Consider the following 22,504-nt stretch of genomic DNA (forward strand, 5'->3'; position numbering starts at 1 on the left):
CTGTTGCTGGGTTTAAGTACTAACTCAAACCCCGCTCACTAACTCGGCATGCCCTCTCTGTTATTGCGGCATTGAATGACTTGCTGTTTTGCACTCAGCTCAGGGTTTCAGCTGAGTTTCTTTAGAGAACTGCACATGACTCAGAGGTTTTTAGAGCTCTGGGAGTGTCAGCTGTAAAAGGTTTTAGGAATAACTGGTGGGACTTTGGTGGAAAGCCACATGAAAGTATGAGCATTTGTACTTCATGCTGTTGCCAAAGTGGTCTCAGCCAAGTCGTCCCACTGATGGCACAGAAAAAAACATGGAACCACCTCGCTGGCATGTTTTATTTTATTTTATTTTATTCATGCATGTACAAATAAATATATATATACTTATTTTTCATGCTGTTATAATAATGTTGAGGCACAGAGACTGATTTATGACAAGGATTAGACCAAGTTCCCTTTGCATAGCATGCTAGGGTGTGTGTTTTGTGATTGAACAGCCGTTCTGCAGTTGGGACTTACTCAGAGATGCATGCACGCACACACACACACACTGTTGAACACTAATGTAATTTGGATTGGAGTGAACATTGGAGTTCTTGTCGTCTCTCCCACACACGTCCCTTAGAAACATTTTCCGTTTTTGATCTGTTTGCTTTCCGCATGTAAACACACATTAATTTACTAACATTTGGATTTAGTTTTTGGTTCCAAATATGCAATAAAGATGTAATCAGAAGTTCGAATGATGTATTGAATAACTCCAGACGTTGTTCTATTTCCTGTTTGCATTTATTTCTAACTTTATTTTCAACAAAATATTTAAAAAAGTCATTTTAAGGTGCAATCCTCAATCCTGTGGTTTTTACGAAACAAACCTGCCAGCATGGTTGCCAGAAGAATTCTGTAATCTAAAATACAGTAAAAATGTAACAGAGGAACCTGTAAATTTGACATTTTAATTGTTGTTTAATTTACAAAAATGAATGAAGAAATAAACAAACCAGTAGATCCAACAGCTTTCTTTCTGCTAAATTAACATAACCACTCTAACTCCAACATCATAGTAACACACATGGCATTAAAATATTTACTATAAACATATACTTTTATCAACATACAATGTAATGTGAGAACAAACTAAGAACCATTGATTTAAACGAAAACACAAATGTCACACAGGGAATTATGGGAATGTCAATTTATTTATTTATTTATTTTTAGTAAAATTGCATTCAATGTAACACTAGCTCTATCACAGTTTTACATTGTAAGAATCCAGTTAACAGCTTTTTACTGTAGCATTTTTGCAGTCGTTTACCATTAAATTACAGTGAATAAAGTAAATCACAGGTTTAGTGCAACACTAAAACTAATGGTTTTTTTTTTTTTTGACGCTTTGGAAGCTAGTACTCATGGTTGTGATGCTAAGAGCTGAATGTGTTTGGAAGGTGAAACACACATGTACAGTCAGATGGATGCAGAGTCATTAGTGATTTTTTGGGGGGGCAGAGTGCAGCGTTCTGGCCTCATACTGTAGTTATTTCTGTACATTTGTGATGAGGCGAAGTGCTAGATAGACGGGTTTAGTTTTATAGATGATGTTGTACCAGAATATAAAAAGGAACAACATTCAGGTTTGTGAATTTGTGTTAAGCTCGTACTGTAAGGTCAAATATGCAGTAAAAACATGAAAAAACATCAGCACACACACAACACACATTTGTTTTTCTATCATTTGGGAGATTTCCATTGACACTGATTAATACATTTATTAAATATATCCTTGTGTATTTTGATTAAGGTTTTATTATCCTTAAGGGAACATTGGATCTGTTTGTTGTAGGCAAAACTTGATCAAGACAAATGAATGTAATTTTTTTTTAGACCAGTTAATACTCATTACAGACAATTGTTTGTTCCTGTTTTTATTAGGTCTGCAGAGTCTGTACAAATATGTGTCCATCCATTCTGTTTGTTCATTTACATATATTTGCTCTCACAACGTTTGAAAACTGCTTACATTGGGTTATAATTTGACTAGCATTTGAGGTGATGTAATGAGCCATTTCCAGCTGTTGTTCCCCCCTTCCACCTCTCATTTGACAATAAATCATGTGGAACCACTTATCATTAGTGATTTGGATCACTGGAATCATCATCATCCTCTGTTCCTCACTGTTTTTAAGATGACCACTGGATGTGCATCTGTCAGACATCAGTAATCATCTATGTTAGCCACAGTCCAAGTGAATAACATCCTGAAGTTGTTATCCTAATGACTCAGATATGTATTTTTGCATGTTTGGAAATTTGTCATTTATTTTTCTGTTTAAGGATCCGAGGTATCACTTTGTCCCCATCTGTCTGTGAGTTTGAACGTTTGGCTCTATGGTTTCCGTCCTAATGAATTATCTCTGAGGGTTTAGCAGGTGGGAACTGCAGCTGGAAAGTGTCATTATCAAAAACAAACTTGTTCCAGGCGTGGGCTTCGTAGTTCCCCTGGCAGTCCCATCCACCAGAGCTTTCATGCTGTTATGAGTAATGTCTTTTTAAAATGGTTTTGAAAATGACAATGTGAACGGGGGGTGGGTGGGGTGGCAAATAGTAACTGTTTTTGAGCAAACTATTTATTCAAACAATTTGTTTAAAACACTGATTCGTTCATGAGTGAAACAAGTGACTCTGTTTATGAGTGAGTCATTGAATCATTTACTCAACTGATTTGTTTAAAGACACTAATTCACTCAAGAACAAAACCATTGCTGGAGCAAAAAAATAAAAAAAAATAAAAGTAACTGTCAATATTGTTTGTAAGTTGCCCTATAATAACTTGTTATTATTAAAGTGCTGTGTAAAAGCAATATCACACTCGTAATTGTGTTGTATTTAGGAGTGCCTGCATTGCTGTGATTCGCCCAAAGGCATGAAACACGGCTCATACGCGATAACAACAGTACATATGTTGATGTTTTATTGCTTAAATAATATTTATCAATGTTTTTTTTTTTTGTTATACATAATCATTTGCATGTAGTCGTATCTGTATTCACAAAACAGCATGTGCTCTCATAATGTACCTCATTGCTTAAGTAGTGACAAACTGCTAACAGCTTTATCAGAGGAAGGGCAAGTACAGCATACCTTCTCCTTGCAATGGAAATAGGTCCAATACAATCAATCTGAAATGATGTGTATCATGAGACATACTTTGATATTGCCATAGTGTCTCACAAACTAAAGAAGAGTTTCTTTGTAGGTTTAGGTAAACAGTTTAGAGAAAGAGGTCACAAGTAGACTTTCATAGCTTTTTGGTGGCAGGAAGACAGGGGTCTTGTTTCCCTCTGAGGTGGCCCTTAACAGTGTACGATTACAATATAATCACTCACACAGTGCATGATTCAATAGCATTACGCTATAGCTGTGGGACTTTACACAAATAAACGGCAGAGCCCTGACTGAACCCTTTATGTAAACCTCCAGTTGATGTTTTAAATGGATCTGATAGTCCTAATGGTTTATTGCTACCTTCGGGCACCCTTTGCAAGGAATTTTGGGTAATTTCTGTGGTTCGTGCACAATCTGCCAATAACAGACCCATTAAAGTAAGTTATTTTGTCTTCATTAAATTTTACTAAAAACTTGATCCTTGGGATTTCGCTGATTATTTAATTTTACATATTGGACTATTATCTTGGTGTTTTTAGATTAATTTTTAAATTATTATTGTTAATGTTTTTGGCTCATGCTTTTAACTTTTAACAGGTTTTCAGTTATACTTTTTTGCATAATTTTGTTTGTAATTTTCACAAGAACTTTGATGATGTTCTTCAATTTAAGTCAATTTTAAAAGATTTTTCTAAATACTAACTAAATGCATTCCATTGGATTTTAATGATTAGACACATTGTGATTCTCAAGGTTGTTTTTTTTTTTTGTAGGAAGTCAATAATGCTTTTCATTTTTATTTTCATGTTTATTTTTTATTATTATTTAAAAAAAAAAATTTAGATAATGCTTTTCAGTAATTTTGCAAAAGGCTGTTGTAATACAGCAAGCAAGAGTTACATAACTCTAAGACCCTTAAGACCCTAAGTTTGGCTTGTTAGTCAAGTTTCCTCGGGGAGAGCATCTTGACAAGCAGATGGGTTTGAGACACTTAAGCCCCAAATAGGGATCAGTTTTGCCCAGTTCTGTCCTCTCAGAACTGCTCTTATGTCAGCCTGCAGACATAAACCACCTGTTCAGAAGTTCAGAGCCCTAAGGATTAGGTGAAATGCGCAAAACCGTCTGATCTGTCCATCACAATAGGGGGAAATGTATAAATACAAATTTATCCACCATCTTTTTGAGTCATTTTGATTAACTGTTTTTAAATCCAGGGTTAGCAATAGCAATTTAAATAGTTATCATCATACAAAAAAAATGTTACATTTATTACAACACGCATTGGTAACACTTTATAATAACTGCATGCTATTAATCATTAGTTAAGCATTAGGAATTTCTAAATTAAGTATAGCATTATTTGCACACCAGTTATTAAGGAGTTGTCAATGGTTCATAGGATCACTTAGAAATTCTAAGTAAATGATTAATAAATTATTTAAATGTGTATTCATACATCTTTTTATTCAGACATATAGTAATAGTTACTTATAGTGTTAATAAATGGTTTATTAACATGTATTTCTACTGTAATTCAGGGTTAATTCAGGTAGTTATAAAACATATGTAGTTGTTAGTTAACTATTTTTGTGAGCTCATCTAAAGTGAGGACTATTTATGACTTGTAAAGCTTTTACAAATGAGTTTTAAGGTTGTTAATATTTCTATGTTCTGTATTACTGTGTGGTGTTTGTTTCTGTTTTTTGTTTAGAAGATAACTGAGCCTTTAAATATCCTTTATAAATGCTTTACAAGGCATAACTAGACTCACTTTAGTTGAGCTCACATAAATAGTTAACTCACCACTACTAAATGCTTTATAACTACATGAATTTACTACATTTCTTGTGATCTTATGAATCACTGGCAACTCCTAAATAACTGGTTTGTAAATAATACTATACTTATTTGAGAAATGATAAATTGATCATGAATAAAGTATGAAAATACAATTATTAAACACATTATAGATATGCTTTTAAATCAAGAATAAAGCATTTATATATGTATTTATAAACTGCTTATTACTGTCTATTAATGCTTTATAAATTATGAATTATCTGTTTACTAATGCTTAATTAATGATTAATAGTGTGCAGTTACTATAAAGTGTTACCCACGCATTAAGACATTGATGATAACAGATTAAAGCAATGGTTTACTCAAAAATTACAGTTTTAACTCAAGTTGTTCCAAACCTGTATGATTTTTTTATTTAAACACAAAAGAAGATATTTTGAAGAATGTTACGGCTAGCCATTGACTTCCACAGTAAATTTTTCCATACAGAAATCCGGCAACTATTTGGCTACCATTTTGATCAATTTCATATATCTTTGCTGAATAGAAATACACATTTCTTAGCGTAAAATGAAAGCTATTCTTTTTGTGCAAATGTGTCATTTGGCTGCATCTTTTGTCCAAAGCATCTTATAGTCTGTTAATCCAGTCCCCCTCGAGTTTAGCCTGGGGTTAAGTATCTTAAAGACTTTTTACAGATCATACCTCGGTGGATTTGAACTTGCAACCTTTGGGGTCCTGAACTTTAATCAGACACTTACAGACACTCCTCTCAGATTATTCAGATGTCTTCCTGTCCTCCCTAGCAAGGAAAGGACACGCTTTACTTGCAGTCCTCCTCATTCTGCTCCTCGTGTGAGACTCAGATGTGGAGAGGGGAAAAACGGAGGGGAATTGTGGGGTTCTGCTGGAATGGGGTCAGTCAGACGTGGCAGAGTGGGTTCAGTGTGACGTCAGACTAGCTAATATTGTTTACACAAGACTCAGGGCTCTGTGGAGGAGTGGAGGGGCCATACGGAGAGAGAGAGAGAGAGAGAGAGAGAGAGAGAGAGAGAGAGAGAGAGAGAGAGAGAGAGAGAGAGAGGTGTGCGGAACAGATGGAAGTTTCAGGGGAGGAGGGATAGTTTTAGTTTGAGAGGAATGGCTGTATGTATGTGTGGTGTATGTTTGTCTGTTCCATTGAAAGGAATGGGCTTAAATAGGTCAGTGTGGTTTTTAATGGCGTTTAATGAATGCAGTTTGACTGATTAGAGATGTTAGCTACTGGAAAATAACAGGATGATTAGTTCAAATTTGTTCTAAGTATGTTTAGCTAGTTGATGAATGTAATTATTGTAAAAATAATAGTTTTATTGGTCAAAACTATAAATAATGGAAAAGATGATTTTTTTAGTGTATGGGTCAGAGATGGAAAGGGATATTCAAGCACCAAAACAATACAAGTTTAATGCAGCTTTATTTTTATCAAACATTAGAATGTGTATTGTTTATTATAATTGTTTTTTTTTTCTGAGTAAAAATTAATTACTAATATACATTTTAACCATGATTGAAATAAAAATGTAATTTAGTGTAACAATAGTTTGTATATAAAACATACATACTATACAGACATATTTTGAACAATAACCTTTAGATGACATTAAAAGGATCACAGTGCAGCCCCCAAATCCTAATTTATTATGAAGTGAAATATTTACCACTCTTTGCTCCTATTCTTCAAATCTAGGTTTTAGGCATTTGTAAGCAAGATGTTTTTGTCATTTAAAATATAGCCAAATTTAGTATGATCACTTGTTCTTTTATATATTTTTAATAAAGTCCAGGTCAGAATAAGCATTGTTTAATTTTTGCATAAAAATATCTATAATGCTGAATGAGGATAGAACGTTATCTCATATGCCCATATTTATGACATTTTATTTATTTATTTTATTTATTTATTATTATCCCATATTTTCACAAAAGTTGAAAAAAATTTAAGAAAAACACATTACTTGCAATTAATGTTTTCTATGTATATAAAACACTTTGAACTTTAAAATTAAAACTAATCAGAATATGATTAAAAACTCCAATAAATCGTTCTAAAATAATACCGGGTTGTGTCTAGAATCAGGCTAAAACAATGAAATCTGTACATACACTGTAAAAGGCTAAATAATTGTAACTTTTAAAAATATTTTTTTCGACCTCTGGGGCATAATATTTCTTTAAAACTACCACGTAAATACAAAAATTGATGCATGTTGCTTAGCATGTGTTTCTGTCTCATGTGACCTCTCTGCCAAAACACAGTCAGCACAAGGTTTGATATTCATTTGTTGATGTTTTCTTGTTCTTGCGATCTACATTCTGAGCTTTCATAGCCGACAACTGGATCAGTTCGTAATATTCAAATCAGCATAACAGTCTTTTTCATAGTGACCATCATATCTCCAGTGTGCTAGGGATGCCCATGCCAAGTGCTGTCTAAAACCAAACGCTCTCTTTGTTAAAGATGTCCGTAATGCACAAGTCCTATCTAAGAGTGTCGATAACAAATAGGTGTTGTGTTTTTCTTCAGATATGTTTAAGGTAATACTATAGCATGTAGTATTGAGAAAGAAAGACATATATGTTTCCTGTAATGGAGAGAGGTCGACCCTTTGGGGTCAGGATAGAGACGTAAATTACAGTGAGAGAAACCAAAACAGACGTTCACTCGGTTCTAACACCGCTGACCCGAGCTTAATCACTAGTGTGTGTGAGCGATGCTGTGTGTATGTGTCTATTTATCATGGGTGGGAGTGGGAGAGATCGAGTATATGTTCATAACAGTGAGTGTTTCAGCGTTTCTATGTGAAGGAAGGGTCAGAGAGGTGGAAAGTTAATATCTGTCAGATGTGAAGAGCTTTGCTAACGGGGGTGTGGAGCATTTGTAAATGATTTGACCTCCAAGGCACTTGAGTCCGTTTAATTCAAACCCCATGAAGTTTTTGTAGGGAAGTACAGTTGACCTCAAGATCAACCCTGAGCTGGAACGAGCAGGTTCATCAGAAGTTTGACACCCACAAAAACATTTTATGATACACCAACTTCAATACCAAAGCTTTATTCAGTAGCATCTAAAAGATTTTTAAAACAACTCTTATATGTAATTATTACGGTTAATACAAGTAGGCTATTAACAATTTACAATGGCAGTAGACATATGTTGTAAGTAATTTTTGAAACAAACAGTCAGAAATAAAGAGCATGAGTGATTTGAGCATGAATAGTTTTTGTTTTCTCTCATAAATACTGTTGTTTAATTAATAGTACAAACATGCTAGAGTATTTTTTTTGTCATCTTGGTATCAAAGTACTAGTACTTTTGACGTCCCAACTTAGCAAATTATACTTGCTGACAGTTTTGCTAATTTTGTGAATTTTTTTATTTTATCTAATAAAATGTATATTATTGCTAATGTTCATTGATGCTAATTTAGCATAGAATTTTAAACGTACATCCGAAATGGTTGTAGTTGAAGTCAAAAAGGGATGTTTGATATCGCCATGGCATTTATTTGACATTTTTGTGAGTGATTCACCAATTTGCCAGTAAAATCTCCTGCGTTCAGATCAGGGTTTGGGTGGGAAACAATCCCTATGGGAGTATGAAAGGCTAACTGCAGCATGGATCAAATTTTACGTTTTTATTTGTTGTTTTAACTCACAATCTCATAGAATGTAGGAGGGAAGAAATGAATGGATTAGGGAAGGGCGAGGTTTGTTCTGTGGGGTAAAAACACAACATCTTGAAGTTTGCCGGTGTTCATTGTTTACAGAGGTTATGTTACACCTCATTTTTTGCTGGCATGCATGCCTTTGTGGGGAGTCCATTGAAGCATTGAAAAGAAATAAGTTATAGAAACAAAGTAATTGTTCCTGTCAGCCGAGACGTCTCCCCGGTGCTTTCTCGTATTTTTACCGATAGTGACGTGTGACATTTAATTTCCTGATGGAGATTGGTGTGTGTGTGTGTGTGTGTGTGTGTGTGTGATAAAAGAGAAGATATTAGGAAACTCTGCTGTGACCTCACACTCATAAACTCAGACATCCTTGTTTTCCAAGCAATAGATTTGTCAGAGAAGACACACACACGCACATTATTTTTCAACACCATGTGATGCTTTATGCATATTGCAACCAGATGGCACCTTGCATAATAACTCACTGAACAATTATTTATCTGGTATGGGGTATTAAACAGATACAGTTATACTGGTGAGATGTGTTACAAAGGAGGATAAAAAAATATATTTTTTTTCTGGGCAAAAAGATTTGCATTAAGTCAATAAAGCCTGTTTTAAAAAAACAAAACATATTTAAGTGACATAATACTGTGCACTAAATTTTATTTATACAGTTTTTAATAAAAAAAAAAAAGAAACTTATTGACAGAATGATATTGATTGCTGTGTTTCAGTGATGAGCTTAGCATTTGTTTATTTATTACAAAATTTGCATTAATGTAATGTGAGAACGAATGCAAAGCTCAACACTATATAGGGATGACATGACGTAAAATCTAAATTTTGATTAATTGAACTTTTTACCTTGATTGCAATTAATGAACGATTATTTTATTTTATTAATGTATGTATTTATTTATTATTTTTGCCCTCATAGTTTATTAAAGGTTTGTACCGTATATATATCCAGCTATTAACGGTGGGGTATTTTTCTAATGAAAGAGTGTATTTCTTATCTTTGTGATTTTAAAACAATTTAAGGAAACAACAATCTATTGATGGTTAATTGTTGAATATTTTGAACAAATGAAATCAAAGCACACATTGCTTGAAATTAAGACGTCTTATAAACAAGTCACATTTCAGTTTAATTGTAAAAAGAATGTTTCCTAAAAAAGAAGAAAAGAGAATATGACTTGCATTTTTTTAAAAAAAATAAAAATAAAATAATAATAACCAGCATCATTTGCAAACAAAATACATTTAAATATAGTCAATATTGTGCTTTCAATATTTTTTTTTAAACAGTATAAATAAAATTATGCAACACACTTTGACATCACTTATATATATATATATATATATATATATATATATATATATATATACATATATATATATATATATATACATATATATATATATGTATGTATATGTGAAAATAGTTTTTCAAAAATCCACATCTCAAAATTATATAATGGTCCTAAAATGGGCTAGCTACATTTTCAAAAAGTCTTTTCATTTCTATTTTTATGAAATTATTATTATATCATCAGCAGACTTTACAGGAATAACACTAATTTCAAAGCTAATGCTAATGGCCTGTGCACTAGTCACAAATTTGAAGGAAGTGAACTGTACTGCAGCGTGTAGAAACTGTTACTTTTGGTTGGATTTTGCTGCTTTGATGAAAACATTCAATGCTGGCTGTTGTGTCTTTTTCCACTCTCTTCTGACTAACATTTATACTCCTTTTTTTCTCTGTTTTTTTTCCCTCTCCTCTCTTTTCTGCCGCCCTCAGTTTGGATGTATGGCCTTCAGGACAGTCCAACCAAGTCTGAGGCCTCAGGTAGATGTGCTTTATATGTCTCTCACTTCTCCTTGTGCAAATTCGTCTCTCGCTTTTCCTTGTGCAACTCTTCAATGTGGTAATTTTCTAGTTTTTACAAGAATAGTTCCTAAAACAGCTCTTACCCACGGTCCAAAAACTAACTTTGGCGAAGACATGTAAAGCCACTAATCACCATTTGGCTGGTTACTCCATTAGGAAATGCAACATAATACACAGCTTTAATTGTGATATAGCTCTGATAGAGTCTGATGTAAGCAATCCAGAATGTAACTTTTCAAATGAATAATGGTAAATATGACTAATTTACTAATTGACTATGACTAAAATAGGACAAGTACATGCAATAGGCTGCAAGTGTTGTTTATATGGGCATGACTATGAGAATTTAACTGCCTAAATTGCGTAAAAAGTTCCCCTAAGACATTTATATAAGGATGTAAAACTCTTTTTTTTTAAGAGCAAGATCTCATAGGTCTGGAGGTTTACTTGTGGCTTATAAAGTTTATGCTGGAAGACGAAATATTTAGGTGTCGTAAGGCCAGAAGCGAAGAGGAAGACATTCAGTGTGAAAACGGAGGATGTAAAACATGACATGAAAGATTGTGGTCTCTCCTCAGTGCTCTCCTGGGACGTCTTACTGACCACGGCATGCAAATAAACATTTCAGAAAAGAATGCGCTCTGTTTTCAGAAATAAATGCTGATGCTAACAGAACTATAGCCCATGTGGAGCCTGTGTTTCCACCATGATCGCCGCACACACCCTACATAATTGGTCTATTTACTGCAAAATAAAGAAAACACACTGATTATATAACTCATAGCATTTGCTTGTGTACATACTTTCATAATCCGGCTTAAGAAAGGTGGTTTCTAACTTGTCCAAGCTGGTCATTAGCTAGTCAAATCATGTTTTTTGTGGCTGGTCGACCTTCCATGTTCCAGCCAAAGTACTGTAGCTTGTTTATTGCTAGTCCAGGACTGACTACAAGATAATAACCATTATGGACTAGCTAGTGTCCAGTTTAGAGCAGCAAGAAACCACAGCTACCGGGTTATGATGGATTTTTCCGCAGGGGTAAGCTAACTGTAAACTGATGCTAATGGAAAGTTTGGAATTAGCACCGTGTTCTTTGTGGTGACTGTCAGATTGAAGTGAAATATTTCTACGATTGGCACAAACAGCGTTAAAATGTCAGGAATATATTTCACAGTTCGCTTCAGCACAGCTGCAAGCATTCAGTTGAGCAATACAGTATGTTTTCATGTTAGCATGACATGGCGCCATGAAGTGTGAGGCATCGCTAATTAGTTTGTTCCATGCCGATGGTGATTAAGACAAGATACATAACTACTGCTCTCTCGCTTCTCACAGCACTGAGCATCTGCACTCGAAGGATTCCCCAGTAATCCTGATTTAATAGCTCATAGTGTTAAAACACATCGCGCTAGCAACACATTACAGCTTGACGTTGACTGAATACAAGGTTGGTTGGTACAAAAAGTTATGATTTGGTTCAATAATATTAATTAATTGCTTTATGAATGAGCAAATACCATGGTTTGTGTCCAAAAGAGACGTCAACACCATAGTAATTGTTATACAGTATGTGCTTGCATGCGATACAGCAAATGAAAAAAATGATACATTTCATGTTTCTGTAAGAACATTTGAAACATTTCCTATTAAAAACCTCTAGTTTCCAGAAGACCAGAACATGCGAAAAATAGAGAAAAGGCAACCACACAGAGTTTGAAGTTAAAGCACATATAAAGAAACTACAAAAATAGTTCCCAGAGGTAATTACTACAGCATTTGAAGTTTAAGCAACTATATGCAGAAAGTCTTGGAATGCATAAGCCAGAAACGTTTGATGTGTTTTAATTTAAAAAACAACATTAAACGTGTTCAATAAACTACAAAAATGGAAAGGTCTGGAGTCAGTTAGATTTTTGTAATTTAAGTATCTTAAGGCACTGACAGATGCAGGAAAAAAGAACAGCAACAGACATGTTTGTCCGGTTTTGTCGAATCAATGTTTCTTTTTTTTTTTTTTTTTACCCCGTTGTAGTCTATTGGTGTTGGTTGTCGCTTGTTTTTGCTCATTTGGCTCATTGGCTTTTATTCTGACCAAATCTGTATTTATTTAATCAAAAAAGATGAAAAAGAATAATAAAAAAAGAGTTAAAAAATATTGTGAGATACTATTAGTTTAAAATAACTATTATGTAAAAATATTTAATAGCTAATATGTAAAAGTGTGATTTATTCCTGCAATGGCAAAGCTAAATATTCAGTAGATATCTTCAGTGTCATGTGGTAATTGTAATATGCTAATTTGTTGCTCAAGAAACATTCCTATCAATGTGGAAAATAATTGCTTTATACTATTGTGGATATGATGATACATATTTCTTTCCAAGATTCTTTGATGAATAGAATGTTCAAAAGAACACAATTGATTTTAAATAGATTTTTACACACTCGAATTAGGAAAATCCTAGAGTAAGTTTTAGAAAATAAAGTAAGTCATAAATGTTTAGGACAACATAAGGATGAGTAAATAATTTTTAATAAGCATTTCCTTTTATGGCTGGATGATGAAGAGGAATAGGTTAAAGAGATTGTCAGAGGAAATACAAAAAGAAAGAGAGATGGATACAGAGTGAGAGTGTGGCTTAACCCCAGCTGAAATGCTTTCTCTTTGCGTTTCATATAAACACAGCTTCTCTCTCTTTACTCGGCCCACTCATATGTTTCTATTTAAGGCTTGGAGAACAGTCTACCCTGATTGGCGTTTTTCTCTCTCCCTGTTTCAGCCAGATGGGAGGAGGGATGGAGAGAGAGAGAGTGAGGGAGGGAGGGAGGGAGGCCTGTTCTTGCTCGACTGTTGAAGAAAAACTTTCTATCCCTCCACTCGCGAGTCACGTCCCCTACCGTAAACAGCTCTCTCCCAGCCTCCTTTCCCTTCCTTACATTCCTCCCTGTTACCTCCCAAAAATCTTCACTGTATTATGGAGACCCAGCATCACCTTGACACTATCGAGATCTCGAGTCCCTGAAAGACGTCTACCTCGCCTTTCTTTTTCGAAATTGTCTTTTCCCCCCAGTCAAATGCGCGTCCAGCGAGGGGGCGAAGGTTGGTCTAAATGGCCCGTCATTGCGGAGCATGCACGGTCAGCAGGAGTTTGATTTGCGCTAGGCTGAGGAGTGCGGATGGCGGTGTACAGGGGTCAAGCCGGAGGTCGTTGGCAGGGCAGGGTTGGCGGGAGAAGTGCTGGGATGGCGGGACGGTGGCTGACTGCCTGTTTCTTCCCTTCGCCGGCAGGACTGGACAGCAGTGAGCCCATGGTGCTGGAGCAGTACGTGGTGGTGGCCAACTACGAGCGGCAGGAGAACTCGGAGATCAGCCTGAAGGCTGGAGAGACGGTGGACGTAATCGAGAAGAGCGAAAGCGGTGAGTCCCTCACACACACTGCAGATAATTGGCTTAGCACGTGGTTTTTATTGGTGAAAGCTTGTGTATACACAAACCACAAACACGTAGAGTTGCCTCCACACATGAATGCTTTCAGATGCAACATGTCAAGCAGGTCTGTCTTTAGCCGCCTCGTCTTTTCTGATACTTTCTTCCTCTTTGATGTATAACCCCTCCTTCGGTCTTTGTCCTTAAGATCCCCTGGTATCCTCTTCTGACATCCCCCTCTCCCTGTAAATCTACAGTCTCGTTCTTGGCTCCACCTGGAGGTGTCAAATGGCCAGTTTTCTTGGCGGTGGGTCGGCTTGAACCCCCTCTAGGTCTCTGGGATAGAGGCCAGATTGATCTGGAATGTCCAAGAGATAGGCATGAGAAGTTTGTGGGTTGAAACATGTGCTAATGGATCAGGGGTCACACAGTTAAGAGTTCATGTAGAATGTAGAGATTGACAAATAACTATTGAAAGTGTAGAAAGAAAGCCTTGAGTGTTGTTTTTATCCCTTTCTGTTTTCCCAGATGAATGTCCTTGCTAATGCTGTAAATGTTCAAACTTAGTGCAAACTGTTCATGCTAGCGTATCTCGTAGCCTTGTGCAGTAGAGTTTGAACATCCAATCTTTCAATATTATGAACACAGTCTGTAGATATGGTTGCCATTTGAACATAGCGTTAGAGAGCTAGCTTAAAAACTAGCCTCTTACTGTTGTGAATAATCATTTTATCTTTTCCTTTAAATCATACGGAAGAGGGTGGGGAGGATTGGGAGTTGTCAGGAGTTATCAAGATGAACAAAGATTCAGTAAACCCATTTGAACTTAATGACATTGTTGAGCAAGACCAACTCAAAGAGAGCTTGACCTTTTGATTTCAAACATAATGCTTTGTCAAAACTAGTCTAGACTCTGTCTCATGGGTGTTCTCTGTGAGATGCTTTATTTTGAAGTTTGTTTGCTGCCTGTTTTATTGAACTTGTGTTCTCTCATGCTGCAAATTCGGCAAAGTGTTTTCTTTGTACAAATTTTATTTCGCAATGACAACATATAGGCCAATTTTTCCGAATATATACAGGAATCTTACTTTTCCATTAGATAAATAGAGCTAAAATACATTATGACCATCATAGAGTAATCATGGCAAAAGTTGAGAAAAATAAAAACTAGAACAATACTATAATCCCCACCAAAAGTCTATAACTTGATATTTATTCTTTAAAGTTAGGTGGATTTTGGACTCTTAATATTTTTATTATTCATGTTGGGGATATCAAATTACAAGTAACTTATGTTATGTAATCAGATTACTTTCATTACTTTTACATTTACAAAATATCTAAGTTACTTTTTCAAATATGTAACACAAGTTACTTTGTTTTTGTTTGGCCTGTTAATTTCACTTTTGGTGTAAAAGGGCCTAAACACAGGTGACAAAAAGTAACACAAAAGTAACACAATGCATTAATTTACATAAAAAGTAAATAATTCAATTACTTTCCCCAACACTGATCATCAGTGGATCACTGGAAAAAAGGTGATTCTGAAAGTGATTATTATTGGTAACACTTTAGTATAGGGTCCAGTTCACACTAATTACTAGTTGCTTATTCTCATGTCTATTATTAACATATTGGCTGTTTATTAGTGCTTATAAAGTACATATAATGCATGACATCCATAATCCTACCCAATACCCTAAACTTAACAACTACCTTATAAACTATTAATAAGCAGCAAATATGGAGTTAATTGAGGTAAAAGTCATAGTTAATGGTTAGTTACCAGTTAAAATAAAGTGTGACATTATTATTATTTTTTAAACTTCATAGTTATCATTTGTGTTGTGACTGGCCTTTCTTTTTACTGTAGATCACTGGTTTATTTGTTTAAGCAGAGTACAGATATTCAGGCAAAATGAATTATACTAGTTGTTTCTCACAATTGGAAAAGCCATTTAATCACAGAAGGTTCAGAGACATCCTGGCCTAAGATTCTTGCACCGAATTTGCTTGTCCTTGAGAAAGAAACACTTGGCTTCCTCAGCCCTGGTTAAACTCCAGCTGTTTTACAGTGCAGGCAAAAGCGTGACAACTTCACTTGTGTTGGGAAGAGATGAACCACTCAGGGCTACAGGATTAATGAGCTTGAGAAACAGAAGCGGAGAGTGTCTGGGAGAAAAGAATGGAATCTAAACACAGAATCGTTTAAAGGAGTAACTCAAGAAAGTATGAAGGTGAACATAAAATGGCAGAATTTTTATTCTTGAGTGAATTATTCCTTTAAATCAACCAAAAGTAGCCTAACCCAATTCCTGGAGTGAACCGTCTGTCCTCCTTTGACTCCAGAATTCCTCAAATGTTCAAAGCACTTGTTGAAACTGAAGATGAGCTGCAGCAGCTTGATATCTCAGCACTCGAAGCCCATCCTCCAAAGTCCAATCTCTTCAGCAGGCTTCCATATTTTTGTGCCATAGTATTAAATGACTACCCTGGTGTATCTGTCAGAGGCCGCATATTTATTTTCCTTGGATATCATTCAAACCAACTTTTTAATGTGGCTGAAATTGCGTTTATAAGAAGCGATTGGCAGAAGTCGGGCTGCTCTGGCTTCCCTCTAGGTCATGGAGAGGGAACGATGGAAAAATCCCCCTTGTCCTTAGTTCCATAATAGGCTAATGGATCCTGCAGGGCCTCAGAGTCTTACAGAGCGGTTACAGTGTCACGCATCTCAAACCAATACCAGCAGAATGCATTTAGAAGTTTACGTTGAATGTCTGTAATATAGATAACAGTCAAAGCAAACGAGACTTTTTAGGTCAGCTTGCTGTTTTTCTCATTATTCTATGCTATTCCTCCCTGGAACAAGGATGCTTTTTAACAAATACATTTGATAGTGGAATAAGTTGTATTGTAAGTCAATGGGTTTACTACCACTGATTTTAAAACTGGCATGCCACATTTTTGACATGACAAGTTACATTTTGGTGTGTTTTTCACATAAAGCTATTCTATGACATGGAATGTGGCTTTATTTTCTATTTTTACAGTACTTCAGTGATTCTTTTTTTGAATCGTCTTTCTTTGTGTCGTCTTAATACAAGTTGTTTTTTATTCATTTTTCTGAGGAATCCTGTAATATGCACATAAACTGACAGTCACCACTTCTAAAAGCTACTACTAAATATTGTAGAAACTTAATTTTCTGTAAAGTTGCTTTGTAATGATTTGTATCGTAAAAAGCGCTATACAAATAAACCTCAATTGAATATACTTGAATAAAAAACAAAACAAAGACATTGCTCCCATCTTGGACTTTTGGTGAAATCAGGCCTCAATTAAAAGTTGGTTAATGGAGCCCTGCATTAAAGAAGTATTCTCTTTGAATTGCAAAAATGTTCTGATATTTTCTGGAGTTGTGAAGTTTGATGTTTTGATGCTAGTTTCAATAGTTCCAATGGTTCTGATATGGGTTAGGGTTAGGGTTAGGGTTTTTTTGTATTTTTTTTTTTTTTTAGCAAGGATGTATTTAACTGATCAAAAAGTGGCAGTAAAATATATTATAATGTTCCAAAAGTTCTGTTCTTGCAAACTTTCTAATCATCAAAGAATCAGTTACAAAATATCACAGTTACTGTATACTGTATTACTGTAATTTTGATCAAATAAAGTGGCATAAACATCTTACTGACCTCAAACTTGTGAATAGTAGCGTAAATTCTTAAATTTAGTAAGTTATTAGAGATTATTCTAAAGAGACATTCCTTGTTCCAGTCAGTGTTTGAGTGTTTACATTTATTAATTTTTTTTAGTTCTTTTGGTTTCTCTCAAGGCTGCTGTGTGCTTCCTGAACAATGCTCTACTATGAAATTTGCTCTGTGCCATCAATATTGTGAGGTTCCCTCCCATCCTCTCGCCTCTCTCTCCCCTGGGTCCATTCATTCAGCCGGTAACCCTCGCTTACTGAAACAGAATCAATAGAGAGCTGCTCAAAGTCTCGGGTAGACTAGTTTGTCTTGGCCTCGCTCCCATTGGAGATCCGGTCCATGGAGAGCCATGCTGAACCTGGACCAAATGCTTCAAACTTGCTCTGAGGGCGTCTGAAAGGATCTTTATAAACCTGGTGCTATAACTCTCAGGGGTCTCTATTGTTTAATCCATTACTTCTTGATAGTAAGAAGGTCACAGAGCTGATGTAGCTTAAAACATTTAGAAAATTGACTGATCAGTACATTTATTTATTTATTAAATCAGTATCCAGACGTTCAACCTAGCTCGCCCAGAAATATAGAAATGGTAAATTATTCATCCTTTAACTTGTATTCATTTTCTTCTTTTCTTCTGCACAACACAAAATAAGTTTTTCCATATAATGAAAGTCAGTGGGGTCCAAATCATCGTTGGAGTTTTTAGATAATGAATTGTACTTTTCGTGTTTACATAAGCAAAAGTGAAAATTCTGTTATCATTTGCTCATCCTTATGACGTTTACAAACCTGTGTGTGCACTCATATTCAAATGCCGTGCTTCTATTTTTTCTTCCAGTTATTTTCTTCCCCATGTATGTTTTGGATTTTGATTGATATTGTTTGTTCCTCAAGATCTCCATCGTTCTCTCACTGATTACTTTTCTGAACTGTACTTGCCAGCTTCCTCAAAAACATCACTCTCTGTTCTATGAACCGGTCCAGGAAAACAAGTCTAGGAAAGAAAAAACATGTTTATGCTGATCTAAGAGCAGCTGTTCCTGAACAAATCTCAACCACTGGAGCTCTTGAAATCAAAACCACAACAGTGATCTCAGATCAGTGTGCATGAGTGACCGACCTCATCAGCCTTTGAAGTTCAGACCAAACAGAGCCCCTCCGCCGCTTCGGCTTTGTCCGATTACAAAAAAAAACCCATTCTGGTCCTAAGCCCAAAACCTGATACTCCAGCTTTTCAGGAAAGAACTTGAGTGTGACCGAATCTAGGCCAGACTCTCCGCTGGCCTGGATTTTAGAAAACGTCAGCTGAAATATCCTTCCAGTGATTTCAACCTGAGCTCTGTTAGATTAGGAATCAGACTAAAGACTTTTTATTGTAGGCAGTTATATTGATAGATAATATTGTGGTAAAAATGAGTCGGACAGTGATTCTTTTTGGCATTCCAAATGTGTATGTCAAATAAAAACATTTTATTATTAGTGAAAGATAAATGATCTGCTCTAAAACCTTTTTTTTTTTTTTTTGCCTTGCTGTCTACTGCTGTTGCTAATCATAATGGAGGTGATTGTGAGTGATTCCAACACTACACTACTGTTCAAAAGTTTAGCTTGAGTAAGTTTTTTTATAGTGCTTTTGAAAAAAGTATTTTATACTCACTGAGTCTGCATTTATTTGAAATATTGTTCAAATAGGTATTATGATTATGTGAAATATACTTTAAAATGTAATTTATTCCTGTAATGACGAAGCAGAATTCAGTATGTAGAAGCCTTGAAAAGACAACTTTTTTTTAAAGTGAAAATTTTCATTAGACATTTTCATTGTCTTTGCTTTGTGTTTTTTCTTTGTGTCCTTTTAGAATATAATATTGTTTTCTTAAAAATTATTTCATAATGTAATTGTAAAGTTAATCATTTGTAAATTATATATATATATATATATATATATATATATATATATATATTAGTGGTCAGTGTCTGGCTGCTGTAGTTCAAAGTAAATGAATGGTTTCTTTCTCTCTCTTTTCTGTCAAGAATGATTGCAGGCCAGAGTGTAAACGTAATAGAAGCAATGTGTTCCATTTAGATTTTTTTTTTTTCATCTTGTTTTTCCCTCTTTCACTTCTGGACCTATTTTAAGCATTATTCTCTCTCTCTCTCTCTCTCTGTGTGTAACTCATCTACAACAACATTCACTTATATATTAATACAGTAATATAGGAATGTTTTCATACATTCTTTTCATTTTTGTTTGCTACTTCAGCTCCAAAATAAGAAAGTGAAAGGCTCGTGTGTTTTTACGTGTCTGGGTTTTTTTTCTCCTCTTTGCTGGTGTGGATGGAGGGAATGTGTGCTGAATATTTCAGCTTTGAAGTTCAGGCCAAACATCTGTTCACTCTCTTTTCTCTTTGTCTTTTTCGTTCAGCTGCTCTCAGTTCTTGCCTTTACTTTCCTCTCATTCATTTCAGTTTTCTGTATTTTCATATTTCGTAATGTATTTGTATTTTGGAAGAGCTAAATATCAAAACTATATCTCACCTGAGCACAAATCAATAAGTGTCATTCAGCAGTGTCATGGCCAAATATTGAAGACTAGGGAGGACGAAATGTCTGAAAACCGTTAATGTTGGGATTGTTGGCATTTATAATGCCTGTGGGCATTATGACTTCATAATCAAGGCTTCGTTTTCAGGCCTTTAGTGTATTACAGTATATGTCTTTATTAAAAGACACTCAAATTAAAGCGAAACAAAATAATCAAAAACAGCAGAGTCCGAGAAAAATGAGTAAAAGTGAGCTGAGTTTACTGAACAGCTGTAGCAAAGCTGTTTTTATATCTTTAGTGCATTCATTTTTAATTTTTTTTGCTTGTTTTCTTTTTGAATGCTCATCAGTTCTTGTTTTCTTTTTTCTGTGCATTCTTTCTTTCACCCAGTTATTCATTGTTTGTCTGTTCGTTCTTCCTTTCCTTCTTTTGTAGCTTCAATTCTCTAACTGAACAAATGATCCAAAAGTCATACAATTGGTTTAGTTGACATGTTGAATTGCTCAAACACAAGCATCGTTTTGATAATATTATATATACACACAAATATCAGGTGAAATATGGATTTTTAGTTGCACTGAACCCTTTTGTAAGTGCAAACCCATGTTTTCATTCCTTCCATTAAACACGAAAGGAGATATTTTGATGAATGTGCATGTTGCTCTAGTCTAGTCAGTGCAACAAAAGTGAATGTGCACAACATCTGACAACATTTAACACCAAAACCAAATCAACAAAAGCTCACATGACCCACTACCATGTGTATCAGAACAAAGTTCATGGCACACACATGCAGCTTTCAGAAGAAACATTTCTCAGAAGCAGATACACACGATTTATTAGTCTGTTTTGCAGGAACACCATCTTTCTCAGAAAAGCCTAGATCGTTTGCTTTGAAGAGCAAGCCCACCTGTATCTCAGCAGAAAGGCTTCTGTTGTCTGTTTTTGTGTGAGACGATCGTAACGTCCTGAACCGCAGAGGAATTCAGAGGAGTACATCGTTTCAGCATCAGAGAAGCATTCCTGCTGTCTGTCTTGTGCTGCGTGTCTTTTGTTTTGGTGAAAGAATTTGTTTCTGCTCTGTTAAGCAAGAGTTTAGCTTTGAAATTTGGCAGACATAGCGCATAGTATCAATCTGAGCTCCCAGTTGAGCTCAGATCAGAGGAACCGAGTCAGTATTCATTATTTCTTGATTAGAGGTTCAGTATTTAATATACTTTTAATTTTTTTCTTTGATGTCATCTTAGATGTATACTGACACCTAATGGTGTGGATGTTATATCAAGCTAGCAATAAGACTAGTGTCCATCTTACAGTTTGTTTGTAAACATAATTTTTAACAAATTCTTAAAAGTGCTTTTCATTTTTTTAGGTTTTAATGAAATTGCACCTCAAATGTTGTACTGAAGGCCGATGAAACCCACCTACTGCATATACCCAATAGATAAACAAACACAAGCCGGATCCAATGAAAAGCATCTCTGTGATGGCTAAACTGCGTCCAACCCCTGCCATTTAGCATTTTGTTTGAATTGACCCTCTGTGCTTACCGTAGATGGTTCCTGGTGTGCTCGAACAGGGAAACAGTATCTCATACAAAGACGGTCAGTCAGGCAGGGTGGCCACAGCCTTATCTCAGCTCGCTCACAAATTCATAAGCAAATTCATACTACTCATGAGTTTGTGAGAAAGATTTGCTCTGTCATGGTGGTATGGATGTCAGTGTGGTCTATTTGGCTAAAATGTATCTTATGATTTCTGTATGTAAGCATTGTTCTGATCTGTTGGCACACTGACTTAGATCTACATGTAGAACTAGTATGTTTTTTCATCTCTCTTTGTATGATTTCCAACTATTGGCAACAGTATTCAGTTTTAAAAATGAGAGTCAGTATTTCTTTGGAGTTTAAAATCTATATTAGATTTCAAAAGTTTGGGGTCTGTGTTTAAAAAAAGTTTTCTAAAGGAGTCTCTCATGCTCACCAAGGCAGCATTTGTTTGATCAAAAATACAGTAAAACAGAAATATTGTAAAGATAATAATACAGTTTAAAGTAACTGTTTTCTATTTGAATATATTTTGAAATATAATTTATTCCTTTGATGGCAAAGCTGAATTTTCAGCATCATTACTCTAGTCTTCAGCGTCACACCTTTAGAAATCATTCTGATATGCTGATTTGCTGCTCAAAAAATACTTTTTTTTTTAAATCTCACTTTTTAATTTAATGCATCCTAGTTGAATAAAATTATTAAGTTGTGTC

At 35.2% G+C, this 22,504-nt stretch overlaps 1 protein-coding gene across 7 annotated transcripts in view; it reads left to right on the plus strand.

Annotated features, from left to right (window-relative positions):
* The window catches only part of LOC113073980 (SH3 and PX domain-containing protein 2A), an 83,031-nt gene that overhangs the window by 47,048 nt on the left and 13,479 nt on the right, over positions 1 to 22,504 (plus strand). For 4 of the 7 annotated variants that reach the window (XM_026246679.1, XM_026246681.1, XM_026246675.1 and 1 more), the window contains exons 7-8: positions 10,473 to 10,520; positions 13,852 to 13,980. In XM_026246679.1, coding sequence (XP_026102464.1) covers positions 10,473 to 10,520; positions 13,852 to 13,980 — 177 coding nt within the window. Of the gene's footprint in view, positions 1 to 10,472; positions 10,521 to 12,814; positions 13,768 to 13,851; positions 13,981 to 22,504 lie in introns of those variants that run through there. The other 3 variants (XM_026246677.1, XM_026246678.1, XM_026246680.1) reach the window with 2 other exon arrangements.

Source organism: Carassius auratus, unplaced genomic scaffold (assembly GCF_003368295.1).
Source record: "Carassius auratus strain Wakin unplaced genomic scaffold, ASM336829v1 scaf_tig00013390, whole genome shotgun sequence".
Classification (NCBI taxonomy): Eukaryota; Metazoa; Chordata; class Actinopteri; order Cypriniformes; family Cyprinidae; genus Carassius; species Carassius auratus.